Below are 24,406 nucleotides of genomic sequence, written 5' to 3' on the forward strand. Positions count from 1 at the left end.
ATTTTTCAGGCCCAAGCTTAACTGTTACCTCTTCAGGGAAACCTTCCCTGACCTAGCACTCATTGTAACCAATACTGTCCTTTACAACACACTTAGTAAAATATAAATAGTATTTTTGTTATTTTGTCTAATGTCTGTATTCCCCATTAAACCTCATGTCATCCTATTACCAACAAAATCCTTAGGCCTCAGACACTAATTGAGTATCTATCTTTATAAATTCCATTAATATATCAATTAATATAAATTCTAAGACTACCCTAAATATTACCCATAATCTGAGCTCTGATCTTATTTTCACAGCCTCATCTTCCACCAACACCGCTAAAACTTTTCACTTTGGTCAAATTGTACCACTAAATCTTTTTTTCCCAAACATGTGGTTGAAGTTTTAACCCCTAGTATTTCAGAATGTGACTGTATTTGCAGATAAGGTCTTTAAAAAAAAACAATTCAGTGAAAATGAGGTACTTAAGAGTGGACTCCAATCAAATGTGACCAGAGTCCTTCCAAAAAGAGGCAATTTGGACACAGAGAAGAAAGACCATATGAGGACATAGGGAGAAGACAACCATCTAAAGGCAAGAAGGCCTTCTAGCTAGCTTCTAGAATTGTGAGAAAATAAATTTCTGTTGTTCAAGCCACCGAGTCCATGATACTTTGTTATGGCAGACCTGGAAAACTAATAACATATCTTGTTCTTTGGTTGTTGAGGTTTCTTTCATTTTGTTACTACCACTAACAATAATAGCTGTTATCATGTGTACTGCATATTGTATTTTTACTAGTTGCTCCACATGTATTTTCTCATTTAATCTTCACAACCGTGCATGAACTAGGTATTATCCCCATTTTATTAATGAGAAAACAGAACCCCAGGAAGGCTTCATAAACAGGAAGGAAGAAATTCAAATTCAGATTTGCTTTTTAATGTCTATTGTTTTTTGAAAGCCTTTCCTGTTCATCTCCATCTATCTAAGTTCTTCCAAGTCATGCTCTTCATCCTTAGTCTTCTGAAATATTCATTGAAAGAATGTTTCTATATTTCTGAATTTTTGGAACTTCTCACCGAATAAACTGTATAAAACCTATTTTCTTGAGTACTTGCTGTATTTAAAAAAATGTTTTAATTATTTTCCATTTAGTATCTCATAAAGCTAGATTTTATACTTCTTTATATCCCTAGATAATAACCAGTTGGACTTGGAAAGTAGTGGCTAAATATTTGAGAGATAAGATTTTTTTTTAATTGTTTTTCTATTACAGTTGTCCCACTTTTTCCACCATTGCTCCCCACCCACCCAGTCCACCCCTTCTCCCACAGTGAGAGATAAGTTATTCTGAAGTAGAAATGATAAAAGACAAAAGGATTACTGGGAAAATACAGATTATTTTAAAAGTAACTGCCAGGTAAAAGTATGGGAATGTATTATAATTTTTATATAAATATTAGTGAATCTGTAAGGTTGCTACTACATATATATTACAAGAGTAGCTGAATAATAACAGAATGACTTATAACTCCCTAAAATAACAAATACTAAAAAAGATGAATACTGTATAGTGTTTTCCCCTGGAACAAGGGTATATTTTTTGAAAAAATTTAAAAACTGGTGGATTTATTCCAAAAACTAATTGTCAGGAAATGTTTTAAAACGAAGGGTATATAAATCCAAAATCTATGCAAAACTGAAGAAAGACCTAAAGCAAATCACATTCTATTAAGATAACAAAGTAGTATTGTAAATAGAAGCAACATCTTTGACTTTTTGTAATTAAAGTCCTTTAGCTTCAGATTTCTAAGAGAAAAAAATGAGGTAAAAAAATTAAAAGAAATTCCATTCATAGAGCCAGATTACAAGTAGACAAAAGTTCATTATATTTTAATATAAATTTCTAAAAATTTAGATAGTATTTCTTGGTAGCAATACCAAATAGAAAGTAACTTTTCATTTCTATAAAAAGTAACTGGATTTTCAATACCACTCACCCTGTCGGTCAAACAATGAATCAGCAGCTGTGGCTTTAGTTGAAGGAGCTTCTGTGATTGGTCTGAGATATGTTCTATATCCTTTTAAAATGGATGCCATAAAGCGCAAAAATGCCTCTTGAATTTCCATCTCAAGTTGAGTCATCTTTTTTTGCCAGGAGAAATCTGCTTCAATTGGAGTCATCTCAATTGCTGAACCTTCTTGAGTTTTTCGGTGAACTGACAAATAAAATAAGAAGAGAAAATGACACTGACATGTTATACCTATTATGACTGAACAATTAAGGAAACTGTCAAAATAAAGCCCGTGACTTTCTGAAATTCCTCTCTCCATTAATGTAATGGGATCATTGGAAGAGCTAACAGAGATGCTCAAGCACACAAGGCAGAGATAACATACTTAAAAAGTCATGAATTATAATATTAATTTCTTGTTATTAAAATTTTGTTTTGTAATGAGACTCCTTTTAAGCAGAGTAAATGTGTTCAAATTTAAGAAGAATTTTCATTAAAATATTCCTTTTTCCTCACATTTACCTGAAGATAACTGGGGATACAATTTCTTCAAGGTGCAAAGCAGATTTTTGCATGGCTTTTTGGGAAGCTGCTTCCAGTTCATGTTCTTCTTATCATCGGCTCTATTAAATAAAACATAAGTAATAAAGTTTCTCATCTGTTTTTCCTCAAAATTCTTATATCAAAGGAAAAAAGAATACGAAAAGGGTATCTTTAGTGAGGTTAAAACAATTGATATAGACAATCGGAATAAGTAGTTTTCAAGGAACATCTCTTTTCATTTCAATTACCTTGAGTCAAAATTTGATCACTCATACTAATTCCCCTGCATAGATTTTCAATACTGGAGTTATGAATGCAATACTGAAGTCTTGCCTCAAAAGTATTTTAGAATTATAATATTTAAAGTGGAGTTATGAATGCAATACTGAAGTCTTGCCTCAAAAGTATTTTAGAATTATAATATTTAAAGTGTTGCCCTGACCAGTGTGGCTCAGTTGGTTGAGCGTCATCCTGCAAAACAAAAGGTTCGATTCCCAGTCAGGGCACATGCCTGGGTTGTAGGTCAGTTCCTGGTTGGGGAGAGTGCAAGAGGCAACCTACCAATCTTTCTCTTACACATTGTGTTTCACTCCCTTTCTCCCTTCCCTTCTCCTCTCTCTATAAACAAATAAACTTAAAAAAAAAAGTGTCAAACTTAATTGACTTGAGATTTCAAATTACCTGTTAGAAGCAAATCTCAACAAATACCGGAAAGTCAGTGGCATATAAAGCATGTTCTGTCCACAATTCGACTGATTTAGCATTTAAAAAAACAAACAAAAAAAAAACCCGGAAGTTCAAAAGAACAGTTTTAAATAATGCACAAGTCAAATTAAATTATTTTAACAGAAAGAAGAAACATTTAAAATTTCACAAAGATGAAAGCACTATGTACCAAGCATGGGTTGTGCCTACTGCTCTACACATCAAGCCAGTATCATTTATGAACATCAACGCAAACTTCTTACATTCTTAGAAAATGTCATACAGAAGTACATCAAAAAAACAAGAGCAAGGTGATGTTTATTTCAGGAATACAGACTGTTTACAACTAAATTACTTTATTTATTTACTTATTTATTTTTATATTTTTATCCTCACCGAGAACAATTTTTTCTTTGCTTTTTAAGAGCAAGAAAAGAAGAGAGGAAAGGAAAGAAGGAAACATCAATGCGAGAAAGAAGCATTGATTGGTTGCCTCCTACATGCACTAGGACCAGAGATCATACAGAGCGCATATGCACCAGGACTGGGGATCAGGGATCAGGATTGAAGCCACAACCTGGATATGTGCCCCAACTGGGAATCAAACCCACAACTTTTTGATGATGGGACGACACTCCAACCAACTGAGCCACACTGGCCAGGGCACAACTAAATTACTTTATCATGTATTATATCACACAAAGATTAAAGTAGAAAAACTTAACATTCAACTCAATAGTTGTACAAAACTATTATAAAATTCAATATTTATGGTTTTTAAAAATATATTAATCTAGAAGTAACAGGGAAAAATTCCTTAATTTATTATTGAGTAATCAAGACCCTAGAATGTGACTAGGAACCTTTTGAGTCAGACAGTAAATATTTCATGCTTTGAGGACCATGGTGCCTATGTCACAACTACTAAAATGTGCCACTAGCATGAAAGCCGCTTTGGACCATATGTAAACAAATGAGCAGGCCTATGTTCCAATAAAATTTTATTTATAAATGCACTCCTTGGGCTGGATATCAATTTTTGCCTTAAAGCAATAATCATAATTAGGAACAAAACAAGATACTGGCTATGACTTCTCCTATTCAACATTACACTAGGGTCTCAGCCAGAGAATTAAGACAAGAAATTCAAAAATAAGAATTGTAGATAATGAGATTGCTTATAGCCACAAAACTGAAAAGAATTTACAGACGAAGTAAAATAAAAGAACTCAGCCCTGGCTGGTGTGGCTCAGTGGATCGAGCGCCAGCCTGCAAACCAAAGAGTCACAGGTTCAATTCCCAGTCAGGGCACATGCCTGTGTTGCAGGCCAGGTCCCCAGTTGGGGCAAACAAAAGACAAAACCACACATTGATGTTTCTCGCCCTCTTTTTGTCCCTCCCTTTTTCTCTCTCTAAAAGTAAATAAATAAAATCTTAGAAATAATAAAAATAAAATAAAATAAAATAATTCAACTAAGTTGCTAGGCAGCTGACCATTGCAGAAAAATAAGTAATATTTCTATACCCCAGCAACTAACAAGCAGAAAACATAATTTAAAATACTGTTTACAGAAACAATAAACTATAAGGTACTTAGGAATAAGTAAGTCTAACAAAAGATGTGCATGGTCTTTATCAAGAAAACTACAAGTTTATTGAAATTTTTTAAAGATTTATGAACTAAAATACCACATTCACGGGTAGGGAGACTAAGTAAAAAAGATGTCATTTGTACCCAAATGAATATAATAAATTTAACAGAATTCTAACCAAAATCACAACATAATTTTGTGTGGAACTAACTTAAGCTTGTATTAAAGTTAATATGAAAAAGCAAAGGACCAAATATATCAAAATCATTTTTTAAAATGGATAAAAGGACTTGTTATATCACAGCACAACTTTTTAAAACAATGTTATTAAGACATGATTCATATACCATACATTTCGCACACCTGATATTTACCATTTGATGATTTTTAGTATATGCACAGAGTTGTGTAACCACTACCACCATCAGTTTTAGAATACCTCCATCACTTCAAAAAAAAACCCTGCATCCCCTTAGTCATTAACCTCCAATTCCCACATCCTCCCATGTCAACCAACTACTAGTCTATTTTCTATCGATTTGCCTTGGATATTTCATATAAATGGGATAATATAAGGTTTTTAGCATGATGTTTTCAAGGTTCATCCATGTTATATATAATTTAATTTTAAAGTCATAGTGTATAACTGGCAAGAGGCTAAAATGAACAGAATAATAAGCCTGAATAGACAGATATATACACTAATATAGTACCTGATACATAAATGATGTTGACACTGAAGACTAGTGGGAAAGAGATGAACTCACTATTCAATAAACAATGCTATTTGACAATTGTTTATCCATGTGAAAAAATAAATAAAATGGTATCTATGTTATATCATATGCTAATATCAAATTTAGCTGAATTAAAGACAGAGAAAGGCAGAACCTTACAACTTTTAAGAATATCCAAGATAGTATTTCATAACCTCAAGCAGAGGATTTCATATACAAGTACCAAAAACAGCAATCCATATGAAAAATGGATAAATTTAATCAATTAAACAAACTTCTGTTCATCAAGACACGTTAAATAGAATGAAAAGACAAGTATATATGAAAGAAGCTACTTGCAATACATATAACAAACCAAGAATTCCAGATTATGTTAAAAAAACTTACACAAATCAAAAGAAAAATGCAAACAACGCAACAGGAAAATCTACCAAAAAAAAAAAAAAAAAAAAACAGGCAGGGAAATTTAATTAGCAGGAGAGGAAAACCAAAGGACAAGAAGAAATTAAACTCCTCTGTAAATAACTAAGCAAATGTGAATTAAAGCCACAGTGAGATCTCATTACCATCAAAATAGCAAAAATGTCAAATTCTGACCATAACAAGTATTGACAAAAACACGAAAAAAACAGAACTCTCATCTGCTGCTGAAGAGGAGGAACACGTGGAAGAGTAATGTGGCATTAGCAAAGCCTACCAATGAACACTGGCTCCTCAAGGTATATATCTGTTTCAGAGGAATTTCCACCCAATATGCACAATAGTGATCAGAGCAGCCTTGTTCATAACTGCAAAAATCTACGTACAGCCCTGGCTGGGTTGTACAGTTGGTTGGAGTGTCATCCTCTACACCAAAAGACTGCGGGTTCGACCTCCAGTCAGGGCACACAGCTAGACTGTGGGTTCAGTCCTGGTTGGGGGTGCTTACAGGAGGCAACCAATCAATGTTTCTCTCTCACGTCAATATTTATCTCTCTCTACCCCCACCTCTCTTCTCTCTCTAAAATAAATGAACACATCCTTGGGTGAGGATTAAAAAAATAAATAATAATAATATTTTTAAAATCAAGGTGCAATCTAAATATACATCAACACTGATAAACACTGAAATTGAAGTAGAGCTACATGTATCAAAAGGATGAACCTCATAAAGAATGTTAAGTAAAAACGCAAATCACAGACAACTATACAAACATAAAAAAATTTATGCATGCAAAGCAAAATATTATTTAGATTAACACGTTTCCAAAAACACACGGAAATAATAAAAACCAAATTCAAGATGAGGCAAGGTATGTTGCAGAGGACTATCCAGGGCTTTCAGATTTACTGGTTAAATATTACATTTTTTAACCTAAGTGGTGGCTACACGGGATTTATTTACATTATCCTCTATAATTCTCAAGTACGTAGAACACTTCATTATTCTTTAAGTACAACTAAGCAAAGAACTCAAAGTTATTTTTAAAAATAATGTTTTAATCAACAGAAATTTTATAGATGTTATTTAAAACTGGCAAAATTAGGAATCTCTAGAATATTATTTTATTCACAAGAGTCAGTAAATTAAGGTAAACATCTGAGTTACTACTTCATAAATAATCATTTTCAAAAGCATCACAATGTATGCCAGCCTGAACTAACTGTTTTTCAGGGAGAGCAGCTAAAAAACAACAAAATGTTGCTATAAGAAATGTTTAGTGCATACAAGAGTGTCATTATTTCCAGGCTATAAGTAAATCTACATATATACAGTAAAGAGCTACCACAATTATAGTTTCAAAATACAACGGTAGATCCATTTCAAAATTATTTTTAAAGTTATAGCAAATGTTTTCTTCCTTCCTTAAGTAATTCCTTTGGTTCACTTTGGGATATTTTCCAAACCAATTCCGTCGCTGTGACCACTGAAGTCTCACCCCAAATTATTACTCTTTTCATTTTATGCTAATCTCAAACAGTACAGAATAAAATTACTCCAAGACCTGGAAGTTGGCACCAACACTAAGAAATTTTCAATACTTACTACTCTTTCCCGTGTGAGGGGTTGAGGGAGTGTGGAGCAGTTTCCTTTATTAATGGTGGTACGCTACTCTCTGAAACCCAGTTACACCACCACTGTATATATTTATCACCTCCAGCAAACACAAACTATAATTAATTTTTAATATCAATTTCTCTGCAATAAAATACACCCTTATAAAATTCAAATCTTGACAAATTACAGAAATAACATAATATTACCTTATATTGTGACTAAACTCAACAGATAAGCCCATTTTTTAAAAACTTACACATCGATTTTGAATTAAGCCTAGAATGTCTATCAACTCTTGAGCTCTGAAAGCAATGTTTAATCTTTTTTTAAAATCCATATTCTCTTTTGATTAACATATAAATATTAACTGCCTGCCATTAACATTAGTATCCAGATATAAACTATAACATAGATGATGTTCTTTTCCAAACCACACAGCTTTAAAGGATTTTGATACTTTGCTCTAGTTGAGATTCACTGATGAAGACCTATTAATAACTTTTAAAAACAGCAATTTCTAGATCCTTTCAATGAGCTGTAACTATATGTGAGGAAAAATATAAATGGCAGATAATACAAAAAGAATCAACTTACACATATAACATGTTTGTATCCAAGTCAATGCAGACAACATCTTGTGGTGGGTCATGAAGATCAAAATACCTTGAGTCAACTCCAACTATGAATGGTAAAGGTGCACTAAGCACTGCCGCCAGTGAAAGAGGACAAAGGGGAATATATGGGCATTGCCACTGAAATGGGAAGATCATCTGGGGAAAAATTTTTTAAAAATTAGCCAAATTTGAAATTTGCAATAAAATTATGTATTTAATATTACTGAAAGGGACCATTAAGAAGCAGTTAAGTCTAGTTTCTTTTACCTTCAACATTATTCCAAAACTAAATGACTATAAAACATTATTAAGCAATACTTATGAGCCAATGTAATTAACACCTTTAAGTATGATATGATCATAAGCACAATAGAAATGCCAACAGCTCTTTTCATGTTCTTTTGATGTCTATATAAAACCCACATTCAGTTTTATAGAAAAATTCAAAGTAGAGAATTGCCTAAAAAATTATAAACAAACTCATAATCTTTAATCTCATGCATTTCATCCATCTCTTAAGTCTCAAAATAACCTTTGTTTGACTAAAATCCAACTAGGAGGACCAAGGAACCAAAGAAAATTAAAATGATTCCCTTAGGAATGGTAATAGTCAACTGAAATTTTCAAAAATAAATTCCTAACCACTAAAATAAACATAAAATAATCCAACTTCAGTGAAGCCTGACATCTTAAAAATACTAATCAATATAAAACATACCTAAAGAATCCTTACCAAGTTTCCTTTACAAATATCTACCTTAACTGTATCACATACATTTGTATTTTTTTAATATAAAGTTAAATTAAAACTCCAGATTAAAATTTTAATAATCAGCTAATTAAATTTTTAATCATTGATGATAAAATTTTTCCTCTAGTATAAAAAGCCTTGCTGTCTTTCAAGGTCTAGTTCAATTCTTATTTTATCCATCATCACTCACCCCAAAGACATGCCTACAAACATTTATTATCTCTACCAGTCATTCCAAATGGTTATTCAGAATTGGGATTTTATCTTCAATCATTTACTTACTCAACAAATATATGCCAAACACAGTTCTACATGATGGAGCATTACAGTGAATAAAACAGATACCTGCCCTCGTGAGGTATGTAGTGTAGCATACAAGTCACCAAACTTTTTCTGTACAGGATAGGAAATGTTGTAGGACTTGTGAGTCTTATTGTTTGTCACAAATACTTAACTCTGTTTTCATGCACAAAAGCAGTCATAGATAATATGTAAATAAATGGCCCATGTTCCAGTAAAACTTAACAAAAACAGGTGGCAGGCAGGATTCGATTCATGGGCCATAGTTTGCCAACACCTGGTCTAGCAGGAAGAGACAAAATGAAGACATAATAAATGAAATATATACCATGACAGGAACTGTTAAGTGCTACAGAAAAAAGAAAAACTAAAGCCAAGTAAAGGGGATTAGAGTTCGCAAGAGAAGGGAGGGGAAACAAGTGTTAAATAGGCCTCACAGGCCTACCTCCTTTAAAAAAGTGACAACTGAACAGAAACTTGAAGGAGGTGAGGGAGGGATTTAGCCAAGGAGGTATCTAGAAGAGTGCTTCAAAGAGAAAGAAGAGTTAGAGCAAAGGCTTAAAGGTATGGGCCTTGCCTAATATACTTCAGGGGTAGCAAGGAGTAGTACAGTGTGACTGGAACAGAGTGATCAAGGGAGAGAGTAGTATAAAATGAGATCAAAGAACAGAGGGACAGAGCCACTCACACATGGACTTGCAAGGACTTCAGATTTCCTTCAGTGAAAACTATCCTCAGTTCAACATTACACCTGCAACTATGTAAGAAATTTTAATATAAAAGTATCTGACAGCAATACATGACACCCTTGTCTTCACCTTTAACTTTTGCAGTGCAATCATAAACAGGACCATTGTTACAAAAATACTCATTGGTTTCACTAATTTTTGCTACAAGGCTCCATTAATTCTTTGATATTCTTTGGTACTCAAATCATTCTCCTTTTGAAGAATTTATCCTATCACCATTCTTCTCAATTTTCTCTTCTTCAAATTGTTTAACTGCCAAATCCTCATTTACCAGTGGTTCGACATGCAATTCAGGGAGCTCTCCAACAACAGTTACATAAATTCCATGCAATCTTGCAGTTCTCATAAAATTTCCAATTTCATGTTGCAACTTTTCTACCTGTTCTTGAACTCTACTGCTGAAATCAATCAAGAGACTGGGAATTTTCTAAGACTGGCAGTTCATTAACAAATGTTTTCATCTAATAATGACTTTTTATTTCACGTGCCACTGTGGTGGCTTGAAAAATTAATATATATGCAATGAAGTTCTTTGCTTCCTATAAACCATCTCACATGTTATCACTGTTTTCAGTTCTAACAGCATTCCTCTGACCAGATTAAGATCTTGGAGACATATCCCACTGGCTGATTTAACAAGTATTTATTCAGTCCTCCTTACTCCATGCTACTTAGTAAGCATTTGCACATTATTCTATTTCAAAAATCACTTAGAATTTCCTATATGTTACTGGTTCATGATGATTAAAAGTTAAATTTGGGAGAAAGCTAACTGTGTAATTTATTTCCACCAATACTAGGACAGGTGAAATTGGCCAGAGCCCCTCATTTAATGTAATTAAGTTTCATTCACAAGTTTTATTACTTTGTAAGCATATAGATTCTCTGAAGAACTCTAAAATAAGAAAAATCAGAATTAGAAGGTTTCTCTCAAACAGAAAATGTTTCTCTTTACCACCCTATTATTTTTGTTACATTTACACTGGTAATCCCAAAGTTGCTTTCGTTGAAGGAAATTTCCCTTTAGAGTAAAAATCCTATCAGTGATTCTGTATTAAAGGAAAAATTCTATACTTACAGCTACAACAGCTTCGGCTACTCCAGTCAACACAGCTGGCCTAAGAGAATGCAGCAGAATCTTACTCTCAAGTAAAACAAAGAGCAGCAGTGTTGCACAATTCTCAGGACCCAGGTTCATTAACAAGGTGCTAAAGTTGGCTCCACTAGAAAGAGAAAAAGAGAGATGATTATGAACTATTTGCTAAAACAGGTTAAGATTTGCTTATTAAATTGTTTGCTAGAATTTAACAGAGTGAGAATCTAGTGTTGATTTCAGGTCCTGATTTGGCTATCACTGAAAGGTAGCAAATCTCATGAGATAGTCTAACAGAATGATTCAAACTCATCCCTTGGTAACAAAGGGGTATTTATTGGGAAAGATATTTCTGAAGATCAACCAACTACATGAGAGCAGAGCTCAAAAGAATGGAGGTGAGGGTTGGGCAGGGTGGTGAAGGGACATATATAAAGGCTTGTCAGGTTTCAGAAACTGAAATAAACCTATGACTAACGCATAGTAAGTGAAGGGGTGAAAACAGTAAGAGATTATGCCAAAATAAAAATGACACAATTATATTTGCATTCTCAAAAGAATACACTGGCTGCAACATGAATAAAGAACTAAAGAAAGAAAAGAGCAAAAGGGTATCAATTAAAGAGGCCCTTAAGTAGTCCAGATGAGATATCATGCTAACCTGGACGAGTGATGCAGATGAAGAGAATCTAATAGATTTAAGACATGTTAAGAGGTTAAAATCAGTTCAACTTGAACATTTAGTTATTAACTGAATATGAGGAGGGGAGATAAGAAAAGGAAAGTATTCCTTAGATCTAATCTTACAACTCTCTTAAGTATTCCATATTTAAAATGGTCCCACCATCCATCCGGCTATCAAAGTTAGAAACATTAAGGCTGTCCTTACATTGTTTGTAAAAATAGCACTTTCTTATCCGAACCCTTAAAATGTTTTAAACATGCTGCTCCAAATAAATGAGTATATCATTGTAGATCACATTATTTACCTCAGTGGTAAAGGTGTAGAAACTGGCTGTGATAATATGAGTGCATCATGGACTGATAGCTTAAGAGAAAAAAAAGATAAGATAAATTAACCAGGCCAGTTGTGAAACCTAAATATTGAGATCAAGGATAAAATGGAAAATACTGTGCAAACTAATAGAACAGTTTTGGAAACATGTATTAAAATAGAAAACAATATTCCCTGGCTGATGTGGCTCAGTGGACTGAGTGCCAGCCTGCAAACCAAAGAGTCACTGGTTCAATTCCCAGTCAGGGCACATGCCTGGAGTGCGAGCTGGGTCCCCAGTTGGGGGTGTGCAAAAGATAACCAGACATTGATGTTTCTCTCCCACTCTTTCTCCCTCCCTTCCCCTCTCTAAAAATAAATAAATAAATTTTTTTAAAAAAGAAAAAGATATAAAGCAATAGCTGTATTCACTCAGAGGTAACTGTATTAGTTCTTTTCAATTAAATTGTTAATCCAACTGAATTTTGATTAACTTAATTGGGTAAAATATAGTTATTTAAAAATTATGAAATAATTCCTTTTTTTAAAAGGTGTGACATACTTATTTTTAGAGAGAGGAGAAGGGAGGCAGAAAGAGAGGAAGAGAGGAAGAGAAACACTGAAGTGAGAGAAAAATATCAATCAGTTTTCTCTCACATGTGCCCTGACCAGTAACCAAATCTACAACCTTTTGCTTTGAGGGACCACACCCAACTGAGTTAACACAGGCCAGGGCTGAAATAATTGCTCTTTAAAAGTCTCAAATGTATTTACTCTGCACACTGGTAAGCACTTGGAAGTTACTTGATACATATTAAAACTTGCCAAACAGAACACATTCAAAATTAACAATATTTGACTTAATGCCACCATATCACCTATGTTGATAACATCTTGGAAAAAAATATAAAATTGCTTGCCTCTATAGATCAATGCTACTCACACTGCCAATCTGAGAACTGTTATGGGTCCAGGAAGAGAGAGGATTGTAAATGGAGAGCATGCCAATGAGAAACTTTTATGGCAAAATGACAATGCTCACACATCCAAGACCACGATCAGTGAATTCATGTCTTTGGATGGGGTATAGACCTGTTCATGTCTATACAGATCTCACACAGTAAATTCCATATGTCACAAGCTGTATACTTATGTAGGTATGCCACTGATTGAGAATAAAAAGAAACTAGGTCTTTAACATAGGAGTTTGAAGAGAAATAGTATAGACTATTTCACTTTCATCCTCCAACCATAACTCTTTTCATATTTAATATTAGTCACTCCCTTATTAAAAACATGCTCATAACATAATTCTGGGTTTTAAGTTATTGAAATCAGCTACATAAACACCATATATGGACCAGTGTTGAAAATGTCATGAACCAAGAATTTATAATTATTCCAATTCTGTACACATAAAATTTAAAAAAAGAAAAAAACAGTATAAAGGATGTTCAATAAAGATAAAATAAAGGAAATTCAAGCAATTTATGACTGCATATTGCTTCACTCAAACCCAAAGAGCCACAGAACTCCCACTCTGCAATGACTATAATGAATATATGTAGGGCTCCCCTCAAATGTACACATTTTGATTACCTGTACAAGGATTCTTGGTCTTTGTGGTGAAGGAAAAGGGATGTTTTGCATAAAATGTGAAATATGCCTGGAAAAATTTTAGGAATAAAGATCATAATTACTTTCCCAAAATGCTTCATAGATTTCAACAAATCTTAAATATCATTATATATCATCCCATATTTGACAAAACCACTTACCTAAAACTTACCTTAATTCAATTTAAAGAAATATACTCACCCTAATTAAACTTCTGAAATGCACGTTATTTCCTGATTATAAGTTCATATTATTATTATACCTTATTATTGCCAGAAAAATAAGAGTAACATGAAAGAAGCAAATATTTATTGTCCTGGTTATCAGTGCCAACATGGGGACCAAATAATTGTGATATAATAAATTAAAACTAATAAGTTAATTACTTTAGTATAACTTTGGGCAAACCACTTATCCTGTTTTTCCACCTATAAGTAATGCTAAGTTTCTCAGAGTTTTGATATCTTAGAGGCCATTAAAATATAAAGTATTTCTTCAACTGAGGGAAAAAAAACTGATCAATGCATTGCTTTTATTTTCAAAAACTATTTATAGAAACTTACTTTTTCAAAATGTTGCTAGCTTGGGACTCACATTAAATTTTAATTCAAACAATTTTAAGTTAATCTGACAGCTGAAAATTAAATCTAGATTTATGAACCATTAGATTGGCATTCCAAGGGTACAACTTGAAGGTCAAAACTGTATTTCTATACCAAGTTGTGATAAGTTTAAGCACAGTACTTTACAATTTTTTAAAGGTGATTTTGAACAGCATTATTTTAAAACCTACAAATAATTACCTGCAACTTATCCACTAAACTAGTACATTTTTCTGGTACTCTATTTGATATAACGTTGAGATTTTTCAACTTGTAAGGAAAACCTATGTTTACACATACAGTAACATTCTACATTTCCACCAAGCTCTTGACACCCCCTTAGTTTGTTAGCAGGGTACATAAGTTATTTACTATAACAAACAAAAGTCGATGTGCCACTAGAAGTCAGAAAAATGTAGTTTTCAAAAGACAGGCTCCACATATATTCTTCTTGCTGACAAAAGATTTCCATGACAAAAGGCATTATAAATCAAAGGGAAAAACATTTAGAGTTCTGTCAATGCTAAAACCAAAACCTCACTTTTAATATCAATTAACTCACTTATTAATTACTAAATCAGTTTAGAGATGTTCTATAGTTAGAACTTGGAACAGCCACTTGTCTGGTTGGGTGTGTATATGTGTGTGTGCATAAACAGCTATTTTTCTTTTGGTTATTAAGAGAATGAATAGGAAGAACACACACAATACAGCACATCTAAGTTCCTTCCTCAGCTAAATTCTCAAAAGGTTATTATTTTGTCATACTTGCCCACCACTCCTCAATTTTAAATTCATAGTCAATGATTCAGGTGAAAAGGGGAACAAGTAAAAGGTAGGGTGACTGTGACTCATTCTTCCAACTTTGCAGCTTAAAGTCAGGTAAACAATGAAATAATATACAATATATATACCCAGTTCTTCTCCCAGACATCTCTTTAATCATTATACATACTTTTCAATGGGAAGAGGATGTGGTCCAGACACTGAAAGTTTGTAGATAAACATGAGAAATTTTCTAAAAGCTTCAAAAAAAGGCCAGTGTGAGAGTAAACAAATGCATTTGTTTGAATTGATGGACTTGGAGACCATTTTTCTCTCCACAGGTGTCAACAGGCCCAGCTGCATAAGCTGCTTCTCTGTTAGAAGTTCCCAAGAGTAAGGCTCATAAAATTGGATGGCAGCTCCATATACCTATAGAGCAACAGAATTCCATTATAAGATTTGAAGGTTTTTTAAAGTTAATTTCTCTCTTTCTCTTATTCCACAGAAATATTTGCTTAGAATGCATAGCAGATAAATAAAAAGAAAATTTTAGGTATTGCTGATGGGAATATAAATGGTGTGGCTGCTGTGGAAAACAGTTTGGCAGTCCCCCCAAAAGTTAAATAAAGATTTACGCAGTGATATAGAGCAATTTCACTCTTAGGTATACAAGTATGAGACAGGACCCCAAAAAACGGATTGTGTTATTTATTTTTACATGTTTAAACTTCAGTTACCTTCAAAGTATTCTTCATTTGATGCAATACACCTATCCAGATTTTTTTTCACAGCTCAAAATAATTTTTTAACTCCTTTTAGTGATTCTTTGTTTTTTTATTTCACCTCTTCCACATCATCAAAATGTTTCCCTTCGAGGACTTTCTTCATCCAAGGAAACAAAAAAAGTCACTTGGGGCAAGATCAGGTGAATAGGGAGGGTGAGGCCCAAAGGTCATGCCGTTTTTTGGTCAAAAACTGCTGAACTCTCAGCGTGGTGTAGGCAAGGTGCACTCGTAACCCACGCGTCATCATGAAATGGGCAAACGTGTTGAAAGAGTCTTCAAAAAAAATTCACTAAAGCAGAACACAGCCTCTCACAACGAAGTCATCTACTACACTGATACAGATGGGTTCCTAGAACACTTACCTAGCGGGGTAAGCCCTCTAGAAGATAATTACGGAGTGTTTTGGGTCCCCTCTCACATTCATTCTCTGCTTTTTGAAAGCTCACATTATGCCACATCGCTTTTACAAAAGACCTACTTAGCACCTGTTTATGCTAAAAGAAATAAATCCAAAGGGGCTTTTCACTTCCATTAAAAAAGGCAAAAAGAGAAAACAGCGTTCAGCATTTGTTTTGCAGCCATCATTAGAGGCAGCGTGCACCCCTTCCTAGGGAACCACACTCAGCATCTCCACATCATTCCCCGACACTGTGAGCATCTGTGTTTTATCTTGATTTATTTTGTGTTTTTGTTAGCAAGATATATGCTAAGGTATCAGAAAAGCCTAAGATCGCATAAGGGTATTATGCTTAGCATAAAATGATGTAATTAAGCATTTTGATTGTGAACTAAATAAAAACATCCTACATATGTTGGAACTTGCCTGGTCCACATCTGTATATTTACACAAAGAGAGAAAGAATCCTAAAAGCTGCAAAAATTTCTATTGGTTCTATAAGTAACAAAGTGGTCTCCTTTAGTTGGCATCCAGTAATGGATAAACTGAAAAGGTCTATTGTTTAAGTGGATTGATGGGTACAAAGCATAGTGCGTATTTATCATATCATTCCTGTTTTTACTATATGTTAGTGTTATTTTAGGTTTAATGTGTTATTTGATACGGTTTAGGTTATTTTTGGAATCTGGGAATGCTCAAAATTTTTTCTATATAAATTAATGGCAACTGTTTCTTTACTTTATACCATTTTGACTTGCAAATGAATTCATAGAAATGTTCTACTTTTGGAGAGTAGGGGAAACCTGTATACCCTAAAGAATTCAAAACAATGACTCAAATAGATATTTGTACACCAATGTTCATAACCACATTATTCATAATAGCCAAAAGATGGAAACAACCCAAATGTCCACCAATGGATGTATAAACAAAATGTGGCATATACATGCAATGGAATGCTAGTCATCCTTTAAAACGTGAAATTCTGATAGATACAGCAACATGGATGAACAATGAAAACATTATGCTAAGTGAAATAAGCCAGACACAAAAAGACAAATATTATTCCATTTGCATGAGCTACCTGGAATAGGCAAATTCGTAGAGACAAAAAGTAAAACAGGGGTTACCAGGGACTTGGGATGGAGTGAGGGAAGCTTCTGTGTAAGGTAATGGAAAACTTCTCAAACTAGATAGTAATACTTACATAAATTTTCCAACTATTTTGTTTATATAAATAATCACATTAACTGTTGTCTTTACAGATACAACACTCCCAGATAAAATTATTTCAAAGTGATCTCAGAGGTTTTTTTAAACAAGGATCTCAATGAGGCTTATAGTTCTCTAGTGATCAAATTTGGTAACTCAAGAGTTTAAAGATCTTAAAATTTTCATTTATATTTATTGCTTTCAGAGAAGAGAATTGTTAAATGATCATTAAACTAAAGAGTCAGCTTAGTTGTAAGCAATCTATTTCATATAGTTGGTCTCATTCAGTGAGTATTTTACTATATTCCAGATACTGTGCTGGATCTTAAATTTCACTGTCTTTAATAGAGCGGTTGTAAACTTGTAGCCTGTATGAGGCCACATATATACATATAAATATATATATATATATATATAATATTATATTTTGTTTGAGCCATAAGAATCAGCTTTAAGATTTTCAATAAAATTGCCTATTTTAACAAATCTCCTAAGAAAATTTTACATTTCTATATCAGTTTTACTTAATTTTCTAATATTTATTTTGAATATCTTTTTATTTTAAATTATCGTTCTATGCTATTATTATTGCTTCATACTATTACAAATAAAGCATATACATGTTTTTGGAAAATGTATACCTCCTGTCTCTTAGGATATGCTCAGGGGTGTAATTGCTGGGCCACAGGGTTGCTTCTTTTCCTTGCTGATAATGTAGAAGTTCTATGTTTATTCTGGATACAAGACCCATCTTGAATACATATATCACACTTTCTCTCAGCTTGGGGCCTGCTTTTTCACTTTCTTAATGATGTCTTTGAATAAATAGATGTTCTTAACTCCAATGAGATCTATTATTCTCATCTTTTCTCTGTGGCTAGTGCTTTCTGAATTCTGTTTAAACTATCTGTGCTTATTTCTTCCATTTTAATATATTATTTTCCTTCTGACCCCTGTTGTTGAGAAATTAGCCAATCTAATAATTGTTCCTTTGAAAGTAAATGTCTCTTCTTTTTGTTGATTTCTGTCTTGGTGTCCCTTTATGAAAAGAGGTGGTTTTATATTTTTATTATTTTTCTCCTGAAGGTTCAGAGTGTATCTTTAATCTAAAGACTCAATTTTTCATCAACCCTGAAAAACTCTCAACCAATTAGCTCTTAATATGCTACCACTCCCTTTTCTGATCTTTCCTGAAATTCACTAAATATCTATTGGTCCTTATGATTCTACCCTGTACATATTTCTAAACTCCTTTTATGTTTTCTGTGCTACATTTGAAGTGATCTATCTTCCATTTCATTAATTCTTCTTTCATGTATGTCTTCTCTGTTGTTTAAACCACTCACTGAATTCAATTTTAAGAACCATATTTTTCATTTCTACATGTTTCTTTTCTAATCTATTTGTTTGTCAAAATATCCTGATCTTTCCTTGATGCTTGAAGCCCCTCTTTTAGGTCTTGAATCATTTCAATTATATATTCAATTTATAATATCCTTCACACTGTTACACTCTCATTTCATTTACTGAAAAGTCTAATCCAGGTTTGTATTATAAACCCTGTCCATTCTTCTTATGGTATCTTTGTTTTCTAACTTTTCCTATATCTCATTTTAAGGCCTGAGTTTGGGGGCGTCTCTCCAGAAAGACTTTATATTTGTTTCTGTAGAAGCTTCAGCGTCATCCTGATAGCAGTTTTCATGTTGACCTTTCATCTTGGGCATTACAGTACCAATTTAAACCAAAATTTATTCTACACAAATAATCCTAACATTCAATTAAACGTAGGCCAGATTCATCATTTTACAGGATTAAAAGATGAACAAAATAGGTTAAATAAAAGAGATAAAATATACCTTTTCAGCAGAGGAACCTGTTAGTACAAAAGTTGAAAAAACTGGAAGTGGGTATTTGGTTTGAGGATCCCAACATTCAATAGTAGCTCCCATGGGAAGGCAGAAGAGAGGTACAGATTCTGAAAGTGGAAATGACTCATAATCATCTTCTGGATATCTAAATATTAAACCTTTTAAAGAAAGGAGACAATAATAAGTTTTTTAAAATAGTTACTTTTCCATATATTATATGTGATACATTATTAGGATACTTTAATAGCAAATTTCATGGAAATATTTATGTGTGAAATTTTAAAATCAATTTTTCTCTTGCCATATCAGAAATGAACAAATTTGCCTTTTTTTTTAACCTATGGGCTTTTAGTTCTAAAATGCATTAAATATACTAGTTAAAACTCTACTCAACAGGATCACAAATCTTAATGTATTTTCTTCTACATCCTGTACTGCCAACATCTTATAGAAATGGTGAAAAACACAGAAGAAAATTTACCATTTCAGTTAGACTTCTGTAAAAAATTCAGGGAAGGGACAAGTATTATGAAATAATACCAAGAAAATAGAAATTACCACAGCCCCTAAACTCATCTTGAGAGAGAAGCAGTGCAAAAGGCATGCAACATGGGAAGTAAATGAGAGAAACCATTTGTGACTGAGTAGAGTATGTGAGAACAAGTAAGTGGGGGGTGGGGTGGGGACTCTAAGAAGCATAACAAAGCCCCTTCATAATAAAGTAGCTCCATGGTATTAGTTCCTTAGTCTTTATGTGCAGACAACATCTAAGATACACACTTGAAAATCAGTAGCAGATTTTTAGAGTACAAATTCAGTCTTTAAAACTCTGTATTCTAAAATATGTGTCTTATAAAAAAATACCTGAATACACAAAGTTTATGTAATTTTTTTTTAAGTTTATGTAAGGTTTTTTTTTTAAAGTGACACTTTCTCCCCACCAAAAAAAATATTTTAAGAAAATCATATACAACCAACACATTATAGCAATATTAACAGTATCACATTTTAAAATGATACTGAATTTTTAATGTTTATATTATAAATTAAATAGTTTAATTCATTAGTATGACTGTCTTTATGAGGACAATCAACATTTTTCAGATATAAATTTGCCTAAATTCTTTCAAATAAAACTTTATTCCAAAAATTGTGTATGATCAAAAAGTATTTGACATTGCTTGTTTTCACAAAAAAAGTATTCCAGTATTTCTCTTTTATTTACAACTGGAGCATACCTGTATTTTCAGTTTTTATCCCACCATACCAGCGGGATGAAGAGGTCACACTTAAATCTTTACAGCCCTGGACACTTTACTGTGCAGTAAGTATGTGGCGATAGATTTCTCAAACACTTCATGGCAGAAAAGTTTCTCAGGCCCTCCTCTCCTCCATATAGCTGATTCTTTGCAACAAGGGAGAAAGGAAGCAAGTCCACCTTTCATGGCAAGTAACATGTGGTTTCAAATCAGACACACAGAGATAAAAGAAGGAAATATAAGAAGTAAAGATGCAGTTTGACACCTTTCTGATTGCCAAAATAAAAAAGATCAGAAAGTAAGCAGTTTTCCACTGACTTGTTAAATCTGTTAGTGTAGACTAAAAGCCTGTATGTTTATTTCACAAATGTTTGCTTAGGATGAAGTTTTCTATTTAATTAACAACACTTTTGGGGAGGAGACAATATTAATATATCTTGTAATGTGTAATGTATTTAAGAAAACTTATGCCTTTACCTGCTAAAATTATAGATAATTTCATTTATAAATAGATCAATTCCACAAATGACATAAGGGAGCTTACACTGCCTCTCCTAACAAAATGTTAATGTGTAATGATAACTACAGTAATAAGAAACCATTTCTTAAAAATTTACTTACCAGCTTTATATGCTATTGAATTAGAAGCAGGCACAGACTTCTTATAACACAAAAACACACTGGAACCCCACTGCAAAATATAAATTAGGTTTTAAAAAAGACAAAAGAGAAAAAATTCTCATTTTGTTGAATATCTTCTAAAGATTCTGAATATTTATTCAGTGAAGTCTATTTAAAACACATGTTTATCAAAACAGACTATATCGTATGAAATAGAGCAAAACATGAAGTTAAGAACACCAGAAGAGTAAAATAACATTGCCACAAATATCAAACTGACATGAAGGCAGTTTCAAAAAGTTCAGAATTCTGTAATCATCTAAAACTGCCTTTATTTGAAAGGGAGAGAACAAAGTAAAGTGAGTACTAGAATTTAAACTAAGAGAGACTAGGGTCACTGGGGTGCTATAAAGTCATTACCTTAAGAGCCAAACCTGTTGACTAACAGCCATGAGTGCATTAGACATCTCTGCCTATATCACATTTAAGCTAATACTAGTTTGATATAAACATATTTTTCAAAATAAATCTGACCTAATAGTAAACTTTAATTTCATAAAACTGTAAACCAAATGTATGTCTTCAATTTTCCTCTTCATGAGAGCCCTTGTAAAAAATATGTAAATACTTAAAAACAAACCTATATAGGGGGGGGACCCCCACCTCTATATAACAGTGCAACAAAAGCAATATTAGAATGTACCCCCCAAATTCTGACTTTAAATATCTATTTTCTGATGAAATTATTCTAAAACATCAGATAGCTAAGGATTTTTAAAATTATTATGAATCAAAAATTAGAAAGCCAAAAATAATAAAAATCATGAAAATATAAACAGAGTAAATTATATTCCCAATAATAAACAGGAATCCAAAAATTAATCTTAATCTTTTTTTAAAACATGAAACTATTCTTACCATTCCACAATTTAAGTTTTTGTCAACTTTGCAGAAAGTATGAGGAGGGGTTTCTCCTTTACTGGTTACAATAACACAAATATCTGTTACAGCCAAGGAATTCTGGGGTCGAATTAGAGGAGCCCTTCGATAAGTGATAAAGATTCTTTGTGAAGTAGTTGAACTATTGTTGACATTGGCACAGCGACCATAGGGTGTGGCTTGGATCACTTCACATCCTGGAATAAGTCTTTCTTTCCCTTCATATAGAACTCTGTATGGCAAGGAGGGGAGAAACTGATAAGTAAACAAATTTCAGATTAATGCTGATTTTCTTCTTAAAAAAACATTTTTTTGATCTCCTCTATCATTTCCCAAATCTTAATTGGAAACCAAAACTAAAATTATTACTTTGGGAATTATAGCTCTCTTAACTATTTTTAAACAGCTAGAATATAATTTTAAGTAGTGTAAATAGGGTCAAAGAACTTGATTTTTTTCATTGTGTATTATAAGAAACATGAAACAAGACAAGGGTAACACCACAAACATGCTCAGACCAATTCCTAGTGAACAAGTAATCAGATATTTTCACAAGATTTTCCTTCATAATTCTTGTCAAACTTTGAAACTCCCTTATTTATTGGATAAGCTAATAAATAAAAAAGATATCTCATGGTCATGGATAAGCAACTTATTATGATAAGATATCAATATTTCCCAAAGAGATCTACAGAGTAAACACAGTTCCTATTTAAATCCTAGTTGCCTTTTTTCCTATAGAAATTGGCAACGTGTCCTTCAGTTCATATGGAAATGGATGGGAGGGGATATTATAAGAATAAATTCAGAAGACTCACACTCTCCCATTTCAAAACATAATTTCTATTACCTTTTCTGTACATTTGAAAAATTTCAAAAAACAGAAATGCTGGAGGAAAATACTTCTTTGGAAGTCAATGAATCTAATAAATGAAGTAAGATAAGAACTTCGGAGAGTAGTCTGTGATTCTTTATCTTAATAAACATATCTGGCATAGAAGATATTATCCTGTTAAATTATACTTTATATAGAGTATTTAATATTATGAGGAAATATTATATCTTACTTAATATCTTTTCCAGAAATAAAAACTATTTTTGTAAATATCTTATCTCAGTTTATAAATAAATCAAAAAGACCAAAAGTTGGACAATGCTGTTTCATATTTAAATGAGATGGGTGCCTGTCTTACAGCAGTTAAAAGATTTTCCAAACCTCATGAAATGTGCTTAAAGAGGTGGAGGGGAGTGGGGAGGGACAGGTAAAAACATTTAGATCACCAGATATTAACAATTATTTGTTCTGAAGAGAAATATTTACCATGAATATTAACTAAAAGACAAATATACATTCTAGCAAACCTGGATCAGTAAACTACTTTAATAATAATTAGATGCCTTAGGGAACTATAAAGATATATATGAAAGAGCCACTTGCAACCTGAAAGCATCAAAGTATAATCATGTAAGTCATCATCTCATTTTTTAAGATGTGCCGCTGACCCACAAACAACAATAATCGTTTGGAGATTCACATCCTTTCAATTATGACTAAATGGTGGGGGGTTGGGAGGAGAGTGTGGAAAGATGGCTGTGAAAGAATGGCTAACAGGAAACAGTGAGGGCTAGAACATAAGCCCCTGGCTAGTTTCCCTTCAACTGACATGGATAGCATTAAAAAATTATCCTATAGTCATCTTCCTATGGATATTACCTATGTTAACCTTAGAGAAAAATTTTTAATAACTGAGAGTAAATACATTACATGTCCTGTATGGCTCCACCTCAACCAACAATTTGTATTCACACTCATTTTAACCTCCTTTCCTCTTCTCAAAGGAAGAGCCCCTCCCATTAAAAGCTAATCCAGTCACCTATGCTGCTGCTATTACCCCTTTAATCTGTTTCATAATTTGTTCTTTCAAATATCTCCTCTTACTCCTATATTTCAGCTCTTCCTTCTCCATTGGTTTCTTTCCTTCAACATAAAGATGTTCCAAGTTATCCTCTGGAAGAAAGGTTAAAAAAACAGGCCTTGACTCCACGTGCCCTCCACCCCTCAGGTATCCTAAAGCATTACTTCTGAGGATTTTGTTAAAACGCAGGCTCTGATTCAGTAAACCTGAAGCAGTGCCTAAGATTCTGAGTATCTAGCATGCTCTCAGGCCCTATGGACAACATGTGCCCATGAACCACACCTGGAATAGCAAGGCCCATTAC

At 33.0% G+C, this 24,406-nt stretch overlaps 1 protein-coding gene across 1 annotated transcript in view; it reads right to left on the reverse strand.

Moving 5' to 3' along the window:
• Window positions 1-24,406, reverse strand: part of LOC150012916 (DENN domain-containing protein 4C-like) — a 105,055-nt gene that overhangs the window by 49,780 nt on the left and 30,869 nt on the right. Inside the window, exons 3-12 of the mRNA XM_090274071.1 lie at window positions 22,166-22,418; window positions 21,248-21,317; window positions 19,356-19,525; window positions 15,296-15,534; window positions 13,721-13,787; window positions 12,117-12,175; window positions 11,113-11,257; window positions 8,215-8,390; window positions 2,528-2,628; window positions 1,991-2,209 (exon numbers count right to left, since the gene is read on the reverse strand). Coding sequence (XP_090130197.1) covers window positions 1,991-2,209; window positions 2,528-2,628; window positions 8,215-8,390; window positions 11,113-11,257; window positions 12,117-12,175; window positions 13,721-13,787; window positions 15,296-15,534; window positions 19,356-19,525; window positions 21,248-21,317; window positions 22,166-22,418 — 1,499 coding nt within the window. The remainder of the gene's footprint in view (window positions 1-1,990; window positions 2,210-2,527; window positions 2,629-8,214; window positions 8,391-11,112; window positions 11,258-12,116; window positions 12,176-13,720; window positions 13,788-15,295; window positions 15,535-19,355; window positions 19,526-21,247; window positions 21,318-22,165; window positions 22,419-24,406) is intronic.

The sequence above is a fragment of the Furipterus horrens genome, unplaced genomic scaffold, assembly GCF_987537825.1.
Source record: "Furipterus horrens unplaced genomic scaffold, mFurHor1.1.pri manual_scaffold_4, whole genome shotgun sequence".
Lineage (NCBI taxonomy): Eukaryota > Metazoa > Chordata > Mammalia > Chiroptera > Furipteridae > Furipterus > Furipterus horrens.